The sequence below is a fragment of the Labeo rohita genome, chromosome 10 (assembly GCF_022985175.1).
Source record: "Labeo rohita strain BAU-BD-2019 chromosome 10, IGBB_LRoh.1.0, whole genome shotgun sequence".
Classification (NCBI taxonomy): domain Eukaryota; kingdom Metazoa; phylum Chordata; class Actinopteri; order Cypriniformes; family Cyprinidae; genus Labeo; species Labeo rohita.
In genome coordinates, this window is record NC_066878.1 from 26,898,193 (window position 1) to 26,914,102 (window position 15,910).

Sequence of the window (15,910 nt, forward strand, 5' to 3'; positions counted from 1 at the left end):
CATTTTCATTTTAAGGTTTCTTTTTCAGTCCATTAAAAAACTATAGTAAATAAATAAATAAATATCCCAGATTTTTATATAGTCCTAGTGCATTTTATAATATTTGCATCAAAATGATTGTAATATATTCATTAAAAACTTTACAAAATTACTAAACTTTTTTATCTTAATATTTTATTTGCAAAACTGAAAAACTGATTTATGTACTTTAAGTAAGTAAATAAATAATCACAGATTTTTTTTTTTTTTTGGTCTTTATTGCATTTTATAATATAGGCATCAATATGATAATGATGATAATGTACTATAACAACACAAAAACAAAACTAAATTACTACAAATTTTTATATTAAAGTGTTTTTTTTTTTTATTTATGGCAAAACTCAAATTTTCACAGTTCTAAAACATAAAAATAAAATTAAACAAACAAACAAAATATTTTAATGTGGTCCCAGTGCATTTAATATAATTTGCATATATATAATTTGCATGAATATGATTATAAAATACGAACTATTTTTTTTGTTTAAAACCGGAGTTTAATTTGTAAAAACATGAATATCCCAGATTTTTTTTTGTTCTAGTGCATTTAATAAAATTCCCATCAATATGATTACAATATAATCATTAAAAACTTTTAAAAATTACATTTTCATCATTTAATTTTCAGTTTATTGCCAAACTTTATTGCAAAATATAATATACAAACCATATTTTGAGAAACAAACTGATTAAAATGCGCAATTTAAAAGTCACACCTGAAACAGTTCGTCTTGCGATGCAAATTTTTGAAACCTTATTCAAGATTAAAGTCATTATTTGTGGACTTAAAGATCAGAAACGACTCACTGAACTGCTTTAGCACTGAGATGAAGTTCAGTCCTGCTGATATCAGCAGAGACTACAATAAAAAAAGATTTTTCATTTAAGAGTTTTAAAGTATTTTATCGACCTAAAACAAAGTTTACACCTAGAGAAATCTCTTACTTTTGATGCACATCATAACATTTACATTTTATAATAACTCAGAGGTTGCTTTTATAGCACAGTTAAAGGAGAAGTTCACTTCCGAAACAAGGTATAATGTACTCACCCCCTTGTCATTCAAGATGTTCATGTCTTTCTTTCTTCAGTCGTAAAGAAATAACTTTTTTTTGAGGAAAACATTTCTGCATTTTTCTCCATATAATGGACTGATATGGTGCCTCGATTTTCAACTTCCAAAATGCAGTTTAAATGCAGCTTCAAACGATCGCAAATGCGGCTGTAAATTAGAGGTCGACCGATATTGGATTTTACTGATACCAATAACTAGGTTGGACCACACTGGCCGATACCGATTAATCGATCGATACTGAATGGAAAATAAATAGTGCTCTACTATTTAAAAAAAAAAAAACAGCCTACTGAACCATACTTTGTAAATGAATAAAAATATCAATATTAATTATATATTGATCATTACAGTTTTACAGAATTACGTAATTTAATAACAAAATAAATGTAATTGTAATTAGCTACAGTTACAAAGAAAAAATGTGTAATTAAATTAGTTACTTTTGAAAATGTTAATGATTACAAAGGGGGGTTACATATGAATTTTTTCACACACACCTTCATACAGATTTAATTGACTTCTTTCATAAATTGCACTGACTGCTCTAAAATGAGACACCAATGTTTCAGGTGTTTAGGACACAGAATAGGACACATGCTTGTTTTCATAAATCTTAGAATATTAAAACTCAATTCAATATTATGTGTACAATTTCTTAATTCTGTCATCCTGGTATCATGGACTCGCTGTCTTGTTTCAGACAAACACACCTACTTTTCTGGTTCATGACAGTTAGGGTATGTCGAAAAACTCCCATCTCACGTTTTCCCTCAACTTCGAAATCGTCCTATATCGCTGTTTTACCTTTTTTGTTAAGGGTGTTTGATCTCCTTTGCATGTTCACTTTGCAAAGACTGCGTCGGTACTTCTGCAGTGATGTAGGATGATTTTGAAATTATTTTTGAAGTTGAGAGAGAAAATACGATTGGAGTTTTTTTGACATACCCTAACTGTCTTGAGTCAGAATACACAGAGTTCAGGGAGAGAAAGGCAAGACGAGCATTTTAGATTAAAAAGTATTTCAATTGTATCTTTTTAATGAAAACAACTGATCGTTTCGCTAGATAAAACCCTTCTTCCTCGGCTGGGATCATTTACAACCGCATTTGGGATCATTTGAAGCTGCATTTAAACTGCATTTTGGAAGTTCAAAATTGAGGCACCATAGCAGTCCATTATATGGAGAAAAATGCTGAAATGCTGAAATTTCTTTACAGCTGAAGAAAGAAAGACATGAACATCTTTGATGACAAGGGTGTGAGTACATTATATGTGAATCTTTGTTTTGGAAGTGGATTCTCCTTTAAGTTTCATCTAGTTTTGCAAACATTGTGTCTGATATTTAAGGAGAAATAAAGACCAAGTCTGTGTTTGCTCTCCATTTAACCTTAATGCTGTCTCAATGCTGGAGATAAACGGGCGAACAAAAGCATTCTTCTCCATCTATATTTTGGGGGATTTGCACTCATCTCATGAGCTTTCCTTGAGCTGCGAGCTTTAACGAAGTTTCAGTCTAAGTTCAATAAACTTCAGTCTTTCTGAGGGAGCTCGAGCAAACCCTTGGGCTACGTGAAATTGGAAAAGAAATTTGCGATTGGGATTGTCACGTTCTCACACATATGAAACGGACCGCAGTCAAATATGCCATGCATTAATAATGCCATCTTTTTATCAATAGTATATGACTCCCGGCCTGGACTGAGCTGAGCCGATCCATGCATATCCAAGACAATGAACCTATATGAGCATTAAAGTTGAATCAAACACTGTGAAAAGAGAAAGAACACCTGCTGAGGGGGGAAAGAGGCTGCGTTTGAAGTGCCTGTGCTTCCTGTATCTCATCAAATGGATATAACCTCTGAAAAGATGAAGATAAACTCGCTTACATCTCTGCTTTACAACAGCCCTTGTTGATGCAATCACTTAAAAGTTTACCTGCAATTGCTACAAAAGGCATCCCCCGTCCAATCAGAACAATCCCAGACAGATTTCCTGCATGTAATCCCACACATCCGGCCTTTTTGCAGTGAGGAAACTCCTGCCGAGCTCCTTCAGCCCAATTAAACCCACATGCCAGGCTTCCATCAAAGGACCCGAGAGGTTTGTGCAAATGAAACGCTATCACGGAAACGATCGCGTTCGGAAAAGACGAGTCTCCCAGCAGGGGCAGAGGGTTATATTGTAGTCGGGGAGAGTTTCTCTTAGGAGTCACTTTCTAAACGCTCCCATTAATCCTCTTTCCGGCGTGTCTGAATGTCATGACTCTGGAAAAATGTGGAACTTCCTGAAGCTCAAAGAATGGAAACACAGTAAAAAAAAGTCTCCCGATGTGCCCAGCTTTGTCACTACTGGATTAATCTCTGGAGGTTAGAAGATAGAGCAGCTTATTTTAAGGGGATCAATGAAACTTAAAGAATGTCTAATGCCACTTTGGAGTCGGAGGCCTCAAGGAGCCAAATCCAGAGAGTTCAATGGAGACGGTGCGTCACAAGGACACCGAGGGAAACAGTGGTGAAAAAGTTTAAAACGTCAACTTTTGCTGCAGCACACTCTGACTTTGGTGCTTGTTCAGACCACAAAACCAAAAGAAAAAGTTGAGAGAGTGCATTTTGCATAAAGAAAATGAAGGGACAAGGTTATTTTATGTAACTAAAACTAACCCCCAAAAAAACATCATTTGAAATCGAAATTTTAAATTTTAACAGAATTTTAAAAGTTTAATTTTTTTTAGTTTTACTTGATGTACTAAAATAAATAAAATTGAACTTTTTTCCTATTTTTATTCAGTGAGGATGCATTAAATTGATCAAATGACAGTAAAGACATTTATAATGTTACAAAAGATGTTTCAAATAAATGCTGTTATTTTGCTTTTGCTATTATTTTACTTTTTATTCATCTGTGAATCCTAAAAAATAAAATGTATCAGTTTCCACAAAAATATTGGGCAGCGCAACTGTTTTCAACATTTATAAAAATCAGAAATGTTTCTTGAGCAGCAAATCAGCATATTAAATGATTTCTGAAGGTTAATGTGACCCTGAAGACTGGAGTAATGATGCTGAAAATTCAGCTGTGATTACAGAAATAAATAGCATTTTACAATTTAATCACATAGAAAACAAAATTTTAAATTGCAATAATATTTCACAATTTTACAGTTTTTACTGATTTTTTGATCAAATAAATACAGCCTTGGTGAGCAGAAAAAACGTGTTTCAAAAACATAAAATATATATATATAATTTATATAATATCATGATATATAATTTAAACTGTATTTTTAACAATAGCTGTATTGCTTTTGTAAATAACAATTTAAAAAATTATAGCGTTGCAATAATCGGAATCGCTACTGAGAATTAAAGTAAGAATAAAAAATAACTAAAATTACAAAAGACTTTTAAAATTTGTATTTAGTCTTACTTGATGTACTAAAATAAATTATATATTTATATTAAAAAAAAATATATATATATATATATATATATACACACACACAACATTTAACAAATATAAAGTTTGAGGTCTGGTTTTTTTTTAAAGAAATGTATATTTTTATTCAGCAAGGATGCATTAAAGTTCTATTTATCTGTGAATCCTGAAAAATAAAATATATCATGGTTTCCACAAAAGTCTGAAGCAGCACAGCTGTTTTCAACATTGATAATAATCAGAAATGTTTTCTGAGTATCAAATCAGCATATTAGAATGATTTCTGAAGGATCATGTGACACTGAAGATGTAGTAATGATGCTGAAAATTCAGCTTTGATCACAGGAATAAATTACAGTTTAACAAATATTCACACAGAAAACAGCTATTTTAAATTGGAATAATATGTTACAATTTTACAGTTTTTACAGTATTTTTAATCAAATAAATGCAGCCTCTGAGAGGAGAAAAGACTTTTTTCAAAAACAAAATTATTTTACCAACCTAGAGTAAGAGTAGCGAGAATAAATATGTGTGACTTTTTCCTTACACAAAAATAAATGTCAAATGAGTTTAACCGAGCTAAACTGTTTCCATTCCTAAATCCTGAATAGCAGGCTGGTCCATATCCTAGTCATTTATTACATGAGACAGCCCTATAAGCATCTCTTTGACATGTAAGAGTAGATTCTCCATGCAGAATGAGGTCGTTATCACGCTTGACAATGGAGAAGATGCAGGGCTTAGGATGGTCTCCCCAACCCCACCCAGCTATTAATACCAAAGAGAACCAGAGCATTGTAGTGCAAAAGAGTCCTGAGTATCTCTGTTTATTCAGCCTGTATCTCAGAGGCCAACAGGAAGAGAGCTTTCAGCTCAGACACAGAAAGAAAGTCAATTTTCAACAGTGAATTTCACCGAATGTTAAAGAAATGGTGGAAACAGTGAATTAACTGTGACATTTTGAATAGAAAGACTGAAATAGTATATTCTTGGAAATTGGAGTCTCTAGAAGAATTACTAAAAATGAGCTTGAATTAACATTAGAATATTGGAACATTAGAATGAATATTGTGTTTTATGTAACAAAACGTAAACTTTAAGTCGTTTTGCACTCAAAAGTATCTCATGGTTATTCATAGCCTCGGTTTACTGGGATCCAATCTAATTTTCAGCACCCATGATAAATTGCTTAATTGAAGTCAGTAAACAGTCAGTCATCTCCGTTATTGATGCGAATTTTAATTAGATGAGACAAATTCATTCGCTCAGTCATACAGAGTGTTACAGTACATCACCGGCCAACTCAAAAAGGTCAAGATAGTCAGTGAGATTGATTGGCTGGACGACTTGTTTATATAAGATAAGAGAAAATAGCCGAAAGGTCAACAATCACAAGCTATCTGAGCATTATCAGCCTCTCTCTCCACTGACAAGCACAGCAAACAAAAGTTGAACGGCCAGAACTTGACTTTAAAACAAGCTTATTGTTCAAAAGACACGTACATTTTAAAAGCAAAACAGAAGTGGGATAAAAAAAAAACTTTTACTTTCAGGCCAGTGCATTCTCTTGTATAACAAAGAGACATACAAACAGACAGAATTCATTTCGGTTCGGCTGCGCACTGACACACACACAATATATTTTCAATATAAATCCTATATACACATTCCTTCGCTAAACAGTTGCTTTTAACACAGCTAGTTACACTTCCACTGGAAGCAAAATGCATTTCAGTGCCACCAATAAATGCTGCCCTAAATGTCAAGGAAAATAAAACGTCTCGTTCATAGTTCATCTCCGCTGTGTCATATTTCTAAATCTAATAGAGCATTTATGCACAAAACGTAGTTAAGAAAACAAACTCACAGTAAAAAGGGTAAAATAAACGCAACAAACATGACGACTGAAGACGACAACGTTCTGAGGGAGCTTGAGCGGTACCACCGAACTTCTTGAGAGTCGTCTGAAAAAAAAAAAAAAGAAAAGATAAATAAACATGAAATAATATACAAGGCTGTTATTTGAAGAAGCAGCTACTCAGACGAGAAACAGACGACCTGAATAATCATCTGCCATCAGGCTGAATCAAGCGCTAGTCAGTGATTCACAGCCCTATTAGGGAAACGTTGGAGGTGAGAACGTCTGTCTATTGTTGTTTATCTCCAACTGAACCGGTTACAGGATAAGTGTGCGTCTGGCATTATGTTTTTAACTTCTTTTACTGTAATATAATGGAAAGGGCCCTAAAACAGCCAAAAGTGATTTCTTGCTCAATATTTTTGTCATTTTCCACTCCTAATATCTTAACATTCTGTACATTTAAATGGGAAGCAACGTAACTTGAGATATTAAGTCTTGTTTCTAAAAAAAAATGCATTACAATTACACAAATTTATGCTTAAAAGGAGAACAATATCAGCCATATTTGTGACCCTGGACCACAAAACCAGTCATAAGGGTCAATTTTAAACTTTAAATTGAAATTTATACATCATCTGAAAGCTGCTAAATAAGCTTTCCATTGATTGTTGGAATAAGACCATATTTGGTCGAGATGCAACTATCTGAATATCTGGAATCTGAGAGTGTAAAAAACTCTAAATATTCTTAGCAATGCATATTACTAATCAAAAATTACATTTTGACATATTTACAGTAGGAAATGTACAAGATATCTTTATGGAACATGAACTTTACTTAATATCCGAATGATTTTTGGCATAAAAGAAAAATCGATCATTTTGACCCATACAGTGTATTGTTGGCTATTGCTACAAATATACCCGTGCTACTTGAGACTACTTTTGTGACCCCACTGGCAGATATTTTTTCTTTTAATCAGGTTTAATCTATCTTGATGTAAAATTTCAGATATTTGGACTGCTTAGTAAGAAAGTCATTTTGACTGTTTTAGTGGGCAGTTTCATTATATTACAGTGAGGAAAGCCAGACACACTCTTAATATCCTTTGGGATGCTGTAACTGGTTTAGTTGGAGATAAACAGCAACAGATAAAGTCTTTTGTGCAGTGTACAGCAAACATGCATCTATAAACTCACCACAGTCTTTGCTGAAAACATGCGGGAAGCAGTGCAGAAGTCCATATCCACATCTGCAGTACGAACATCCTTTCTGAACCCATTCTCCATGTGGAATCACACCACAATCCCTGTTGGAATAAAAACACATTATCATTTAAAAACTGTGTGCGACCCAAAAAAGTGCTGTACAGCAAAATCTAGATGTTTTTTTGTTACCTGAGGCGTTCGTCATATTCGCAGCTCCGGCCGGTGAAGTGCTTTGGACAGGCACAGAAGCTTCCCAAAATGCACGTCCCACCGTTCTTGCAGCAGGTACGGCTTTGTTTAGCAACTGAATTGACAAACAGCAGAATAAAGATGTTAAATACAAGGATGCAAACGCAAAACAGCAGCCTCCTCCTGCAAAATTTATGACGTGTAATCTAAACAGCTGCTACCAACATCTGTTTCCCAACACGACACGAACCGAACCATCCAGACACTGTGCAGGCCGTTACGCTTGACAACACTGGAATTCCCATTAATACATGGATAAATCCACTCAGCTCCAGCGTAAATGCTGAAAACGCAGTTTTCTACTTTGTGCACATTGTTTACTCTGGTTTCTGATTGTAAATGCTGCGTGCAATTAAAGTGCAACAGATTGTTGTGATGTTTTCCTTTGTATTTTTGTTGTTTTCCAGTGCAAGTGTCTTAAGAACCTTAAATCAAGATTCATTTACTTGAAGCAAAATGATAGAAATCTTATGGTGAAGTGAGTTTATGGTTATTTGTTTATTTGTTCTTTAAACAAGAACAAATATCTGACAGTGTGTTCAGAAAAATGAAAACAAGTTTTAATACACAATTGACGTATTTGCTCTTTTTTTTTTTTAAAGTATAAACTTATTTAATTGTTTGCCAAAAAAAAAAAAAAAAAACTAAAGCATGCAACATGCCATGACTTTCTGCTCCTTTTAAGGCCTTAATTTGTAAATTAAGACTTTAGACCTTCAGAAACCCTAATGAATGATTGAAATATCTACATATCAGATCTGCACATTAAAAATTTAACTGAAATAAAAAATGAAATTTTAAATACATACATCCCAGGATGCACTGGAAAAAATAGTGTAAAAACAAATTAAATAAAGAAAAAGCAGGTAACATTAAATTATACATGAAATTCTGACTGAAAAAAGATTGAAATTGTATTTTTAATAATAGTATATACTTTTAATAATATATATACAATTCCAGTCTATGTTTTTTCAGTCAGAATTTCACCATTTTGCTTGCTTTTTCTTTAAATTTAATTTTTGTTTTTACACAATTTTTAGTGCATCCTGGGATGTATGTATTTTAGATGTTATTTTTTTATTTAAATTTAATTTTTCATGCCTGTTATGTAGATAGTGCAATAATTCATCGTGGTTTCTGAAGGTCCAAAGTCTTAATCACAAAAAAAAAAAAAAAAAAAAAAAAAAAAAAAAAAAAAAAGATTTTTTTTTAAATTAAATACATATATCCCAGGATAAAAAAAAGTTTTTGTAAAAATAAAAAACTAAATTTAAAGAAAAAGAAACACGTTACATTAAATGTGAAATGCTGGCTAAAAGACTAAAATTGTATTCTGAATAATAGTGTTTGAAATAGTATTTAAAAAAAAATATATATAGATAGATATATTATTGTGAATTAAGACTTTAGACCTTCAGAAACCATGATAAATAATTGCAATATCTACATATCAGACATTAAAAAATAAAAAATAAGAAAAAAAATATATTTTTTTATTACAATGAATTATTTAGTTAAAAACAACGGTGTGGTAAGTATGATCTCACCTCCGGTCAGTCCTATGAACGGCAACACGGCCTCGGCGTTGCGGTGTTGACGTTGCGGCGTTTGCGTGTTCATTTCATTGAACTTATTCAAGAATTCCGCGTGTTGTTTTGGCTTTCCAGAGACTCCAGCTTTCCCACATTCTGCTCCTTCACATCCTGAGAGAAAAACGCGAACCCATGTTAGAAAAAAGCTTCGAAAACCCAGCCACGTATGGATGTAAACAACGTAAAAACCCGACTTTTACCTGATTCCGACGAAACCGCCTGACACACCACCACAGCGCACACCAAAAACCTATAAGTAAGAATAACAAATGTTAGGCCTGAGGAGAAAAACAGACAATTCGATTATTCTAAATCGAATCAATGAATCATTTGCTCACCTGAAGAGTTGATTCATAATTCCGCTCGCTTGCAAAACTACCGATCTGATCACAACAGCATCAAAACATCACCACTGTCATCACCACGCACCAAATGACCAAAACACTCTATCTGTCCCTCTCCGGGGTCTGTTATTTATCTTTAGGGCTTCGGACTCCCCCATGACGCGCTATTAACACCTGTAAACCCCTCCCATAGTCATACATGAGATACGCGCACCCACTAATGCAAATGAGTGTCCATTCATATTAGTTCCGTCAGTCAAACTGGTTTGAGGCGAATCGATTCTCTTCAGTATCACAGAGAAGCGATTAGAGGCTCAATCTGCGCCCCATCGCCGTAAAAGCACTTTGATGCTGTATAATGCGGGATTTTACCGAGTATCTTTGTTTCTCAAGTGAAAAAGATTTCGATTATAGACTCTAGTAAGAGTAGCGCCGTATTTAGTTTGTGACAGGCATAAAAAATTACGCTGTTAGGGACAGACGTACAGTGCATTTAATGGATTGTATTGTTGTTTAACACTGTTTAGCTGATGAAGCGTTTTTTCGAGAGAGAGAAAAAAACGTGTAAGTAGGAAAAAAAAAGTTTATACAGTTCATGCCTATCCCTCACAGCCTTCTTAAATTAAATATGACCTCTTATCTGACTATCATTTCCTATATGGCAAAAATATTTTTTTTTTACAATCTGTGTTTTGTAAAGATATGTAGTCAATTTTTGTATTTTTAAACTAAATTCTAAAAATATAACTACATATACTTTTTTAAAAAAAGCAGTTTAAAATCACATTTTTAAAATTATTATTACATTATAACTGTTATGTTTTTAAGAAGTCTCTTCTGCTCAGCAATGTATTTATTTGATCCAAAGTAAAGCAAAAACAGTATTTTTTTACTATTTAAAATAACTGTTTTAAAATACTATGTAAAATAACTGTTTTCTATTTAAAAATATTTTAAAATGTAATTTATTCCTGTGATTTCAACACTGATTTTTGGCATCATTACTCCAGTCACATGATCTTTCAGAAATCATTCTAATATTCGGACTTGCTGCTCAAAAAAAAAAAAAAAAAAAAAAAAAAAAACATTTATTACTATTATTATGTTGAAAACGGCAGAATAGAATTTTTTTAGTTTTTTGATGAAGAAAAACAGAACATAAATAGAGAAATAGAATTCTGCTATAACATTTTAAATGTCTTTATCATAACTTTTGATCAATTTAAAGTATTCTTGCTAAATAAAAGTATTAATTTCTATCATTTCTTTCTCTGAGAAAAAGAAAACAATACTGTCTCCAAGCTTTTGAATGGTATAATGTTACAAAAGCTTTTTTTTATTTCAGATAAATGCTGATCTTTCTATTTAAAGAATCCTGAAAAAAATTACTCAACTGTTTTAAATAATGTTTAAATAATAACATTTCTGAAGGATCATGTGACACTGAAGACTGGAGTAATGATACTGAAAATGTAGCTTTAATCACAGAAATAAATTACATTTTAAAATATTATTAAATAGAAAACTGTTGTTTTAAATAGTAAAAAATATTTCAAAATGTTACTGTTTTTTGCTGTACTTTGAAACAAATAAATACAGGCTTGGTGAGCAGAAGAGACTTTCTCAAAAAACATAAATCTTACTTTTTGAAAACTTTTGACTGGTAGTTGATATTATTCAGATGGCTGGATAAGAGTTATCTAGGCTTCTTAAGTTTATCTAGATTTAATCAAAAGTTTTTAAGACCATGAGAAATATAAATTAAGCCAAGCTTTTGGTATTGCCAGTATATTTCCCTTCTCAGTTCTGTTAACTCATATATTGATTTATTTTTTCCTAAGTGCCTCTTTTTCATTCAATGCAAATTTGCATAATTTATTCATAATACTTGGACAATGCAGAGCACAACACCTATAGTACGCAGCTGCTTTTGCCGAAAGTGTACTTTTTTAATTGCACGTTTTCTGTTTATATTGCACTTATTTGTGTGTTTATGTATTGTTTTTATTATCTAGATGCTGTAAAGGGCATATATATTTACTCTTAATTTGAAAAGCAGATATAAATAGCAAATTATCATTGTGGTGTTTGTTGTTGTTGAGGCAAAATCTGACCTGTGCTTTCAGAATAATTCTCAGTTGCTATGGTTTCTTATTTGTTTATGCGTGAAAATCAAATAAACTCTGTGGTGATTTTGTTCCCACAGGCTGACATTTCCAAAGGAGCGGCAGCAGTTATATATAACCGCCAAACACCTAAAGTCATTAGAGTACGTTTTCTTTGAGGATTTTTTGGTGTTTGATGCGGTTCGCTTCTTTAAAGAGCAGCGTAAAGCACGAGCAGCCGCAGCGCGCTCTATTTCTGTCCATATGCTTTGTTATTGGTTTCTAATTAGCCGATTCCTCTCAGAGCCCGTGAGGTGAAGAACTTTCAAACACTTTAGTTTGTCGTTTTTTCCGTTTCAACTACATAACCAGAAACGTCAAACGCACTTCAGTATATGCCCTGGTTTCTCTTTTCACAAACTCTCTCTTCCTAAACCCCAACTCTATTTTAAAGTCAAAATGTATGTCTTTAAACAGAGCAAGCATAATATTATCTAAATGCAAGCTTTAGTGATGGCCCTGTCTTGTACATTTCACATTTAATGTATGTCTGCCTTTTGCATAATGAAAAAAAAAAAAACAGTTAATTTAGTCTGGTGGAAAAAATCATCCTTTTTAAAAAGAAATTACATGCAAATTACATGGCTCAGGTTGATGCATTTTTCATTTCCAGGCACAATGCATCACCGCTGGGAGAGCTTTTCTTGTAGTGCCATTAATGTTTTTTTGACATTTCATGCCAACATTTCCTCTAATTGTTGCTGGGAATTGTTTTTCTACAGAACAGCCGCTCTGTCCATCTATAGAGGAATGATCTTTAACGCAGACGTCGAGCAGTTGCTAAATAAAGTTGGTGGAGCGTGTGACGCAGGCCAAACCTGAAAGGCTAAAGGTCAGACTGAATGCTTTGGATGTTGTGCTTGACATTATAGATGCTGCTATATTACATGACAGGCACCTTTGACCCATGAGCGAGAGACTCATGACCTTTTTATGAAATCCGCATTTATGGAAAAGATTTGTGTATTTATGAAGGGTGTTTGCTAAGTCATGCATCAATATGAGTGTGATACTGTTAACTAGAACTAGAACTAAACTATTAAAAATAATTGTCAGTAATCAAAATAAAGCTGGAATAAATTAAAATGCTTAAAAACCTAATTGAAAATTAAAATGTTGCCTTGGCAATTGAAATAAACTGAAATAGATATGCAAAAATATGCTTGAAATAAAAAGGCTGAAGTATTAAAATGACTATGACTAAAACTGAATGAATAAATAAATAAATAAATAAACAAAAAAATAATAAATGGGAATATTTAAAAATGTAAACTAGAATTAAAATTATGAAAAATCTGGATTAAATTAAAATGCTTAAAAACCTAAATGAAAATGAGAAACGTTGCAGTTGAACTAAACTGAAATAAATATGCAATTAATATGTTTGAAATAAATAAGTCAAAGTACTAAAATTACTAAAACTAAAACTGAAAATAAATAAATATATAAAGAAAGAAAGAAAGAAAGAATATATATATTTAAAAAAAAGCCATTGTCATTTTCACTAATTGAAATACGTCCTTAAAAATAAAATGTTCTTATGGAAATGTTGCCTTGGAAAATGACTGAAATAGTAAATGTTTTATTAAAATATTTAAAACATGAAAATATGACAAAAGCACATCACTATCAGTGTTGCTATTATTAATTACAAATAAAATGATTGCAAATTGTTGTCAGTAACTGAAATAAAGCTGGAAAAAATATAAAGATTAGATGGAAAAACTTAAAAAAATTAAAAATACGTAAAAAAACGTAAAAAAAAAAAAAAAAAAAAATTAAATATTGCCTTTAGAAATGACTGAAATAGTAAATAATACTTTTAAATAGACATGGAAAAAAAATATAAAAGCACATCACTTAGTCTTTTTATTATTACCTAAAATTAAAACTGATTTTTTGAAAATTAGATGAAAAACCTAAAATAAAAAAAAATAAAAAAAACTTAAAAAAATAAATAAATAAATAAATATTGCCTTTGGAAATGACTGAAATACAGTACTAAAGTAATAAAATGACTAAAACTGAAAAAAATGCAATATTGAAAACAAAATGGATATAAAAGTCAAAGTAATTTTTATTTTCAGTAATTGAAATAAAGTTAGAATTAAAATAAATTGTTGCTTTGGAAAATTACTGAAATAAACACATTTAAGTTGACGTACAAAGATGACTAAAACGGAAATAAAAACAAATAAAAGTTAAATAGAAATATTTAAAACAAATGAAAATGACAAAAATGACAAAAGCATATCGCTTAGTGTTATTATTACCTAAAACAATTACATTTTTTTTTCAGTAATTGAAATAAAGCTGGAAAAAAATTACTAGATGAAAAACTTAAAATTTAAAAACTTAAAAAAAATACTGGAAATCACAGAAATAAAGTACTAAAGTACTAAAATTATTAAAACTGAAATAAATATATTCAATTTACATATAAATATTGAAATAAAAGACAAAATGACAAAATCACATAAAATTACTGTAACTAAAATTAGACTGAAAACTGAAAATATAAAAATAAAAGCTTCAAAATATTAATAAATACAGTATATAAATAATACTAAAATAATACTAATTATTGTTCATATTTAGGGTTAATGATTGAAAATACAAAACATACATACACATATAAACACAAAACAAATCTAAAAGAGTTTAACTGAATTCATGTCTACTCAGAACACCCTAGCAACAGCTTAGCAACCATATATCAATGCCCTGTCAACAGCCACAACACTCCAGGATAGCAGCAAGATTTAAACAAGTAATCACGACAAAATCTGGTTTATTTATTTCATATTCATTTTAATTTGGATTCCATTTGCTTGATTGAATGCAAAGCTGAGTTCATAAATTGCATGCATTTAGTGTTTGCTAATGGGCTAATGAGGTTTAATTAGATAATTCATTCACATAAAGAAGGATTAAATTGTGTGCACTAATGAACAGCGAATGAGGAACTGAGGTCACGAATCTCTGCGCTGCGCTGCTGTCTTCAGGTCGACTGCGGAGCTGCGCTTTTGTTACAAGCACAGAAAGAGTCAAAAGGTGATTTATTCTTTCTGCTCACAGGTGCATTTCTGTCTGCTACGGCTGACAGCCTGTCATGTTGCTGCCAGGGGAATATGTGAGGTAATTAGAGCAGCAGTGGTGGGCAGCAAGACGCCCATTTGAGGGGACAAATCCAGATTAAATGTGCCTGCTTCTACTTTTCACTTGTCTTTTAAATTAGACTATTAAACTATTCAAATGCAATTGCTAGGAAATTGTAAGTGATGTTTGCACGTGTGCAAGACGCTGCTCCCTCCTTTAATGTGTATCTGTGGGATTTTCCCACCTGTTTTATGGTCCGGCAGGTGAAAATGATGCAAAAAAGTAGTTACCCTAGCAACTATTTAGAACACCCTAGCAACTACCCATTACAGCACAGCAACCACCTAGCAACCATCCAGAACACACTAGCAACTGCCTAGCATCCACTCAGGACACTAGATGCTGCCCTGGACACTCTAGCAACTATTTAGAAAACCCTAGCAACTGGTCAAGACAACCTAGCAACGCCCTAGCAACCACCTAACAACAACCCAGAACACTCTAGCATCTGCCCAAGACACAATTATATAGCAACTGCCTACTAACTACCCATAACACTCCAGAAACCACCTAGCAACCATCCAGAACACCCTAGCAACCACCCAGAACATTCTAGCAACTGCCAAGAACACCCTAGCAACCACTTAGCAATAACCCAGAACACTCTAGCAACTGCCCAGGACATGATTGTGTAGCAACTGCCTAGCAACTACCCATAACACTCCAGCAACCACCTAGCAACCATCCAGAAAAACCTAGCAACAACCCAGAACATTCTAGCAACTATCCAGGACACAATGGTATAGTCACTGCCTAGCAACTACACGTAACACC

General features: G+C 32.4%; 1 protein-coding gene across 1 annotated transcript; it reads right to left on the minus strand.

The window, feature by feature from the left end:
- Window positions 1-5,774: 5,774 nt before the first annotated feature.
- tdgf1 (teratocarcinoma-derived growth factor 1) lies at window positions 5,775-9,987 on the minus strand. Its single transcript, XM_051121482.1, has 6 exons — window positions 9,807-9,987; window positions 9,669-9,718; window positions 9,424-9,579; window positions 7,814-7,928; window positions 7,616-7,725; window positions 5,775-6,519 (listed from the first exon to the last, which is right to left on the minus strand). Exons 1-6 carry the CDS (start codon window positions 9,821-9,823, stop codon window positions 6,419-6,421), a joined length of 549 nt encoding a protein of 182 aa, XP_050977439.1. The 5' UTR covers window positions 9,824-9,987; the 3' UTR covers window positions 5,775-6,418.
- Window positions 9,988-15,910: the final 5,923 nt, after the last annotated feature.

What these genes read in the sequence shown, in the direction of transcription:
- tdgf1 (XM_051121482.1), bottom strand. An exon ending in GGCGGTTTCGTCGGAATCAG is followed by an intron (nt 9,580 to 9,668) that starts GTAAAAGTCGGG and finishes TTTTTCTCTCAG; the next exon opens with GATGTGAAGGAGCAGAATGT. An exon ending in GTTCATAGGACTGACCGGAG is followed by an intron (nt 7,929 to 9,423) that starts GTGAGATCATAC and finishes TTGTCAATTCAG; the next exon opens with TTGCTAAACAAAGCCGTACC.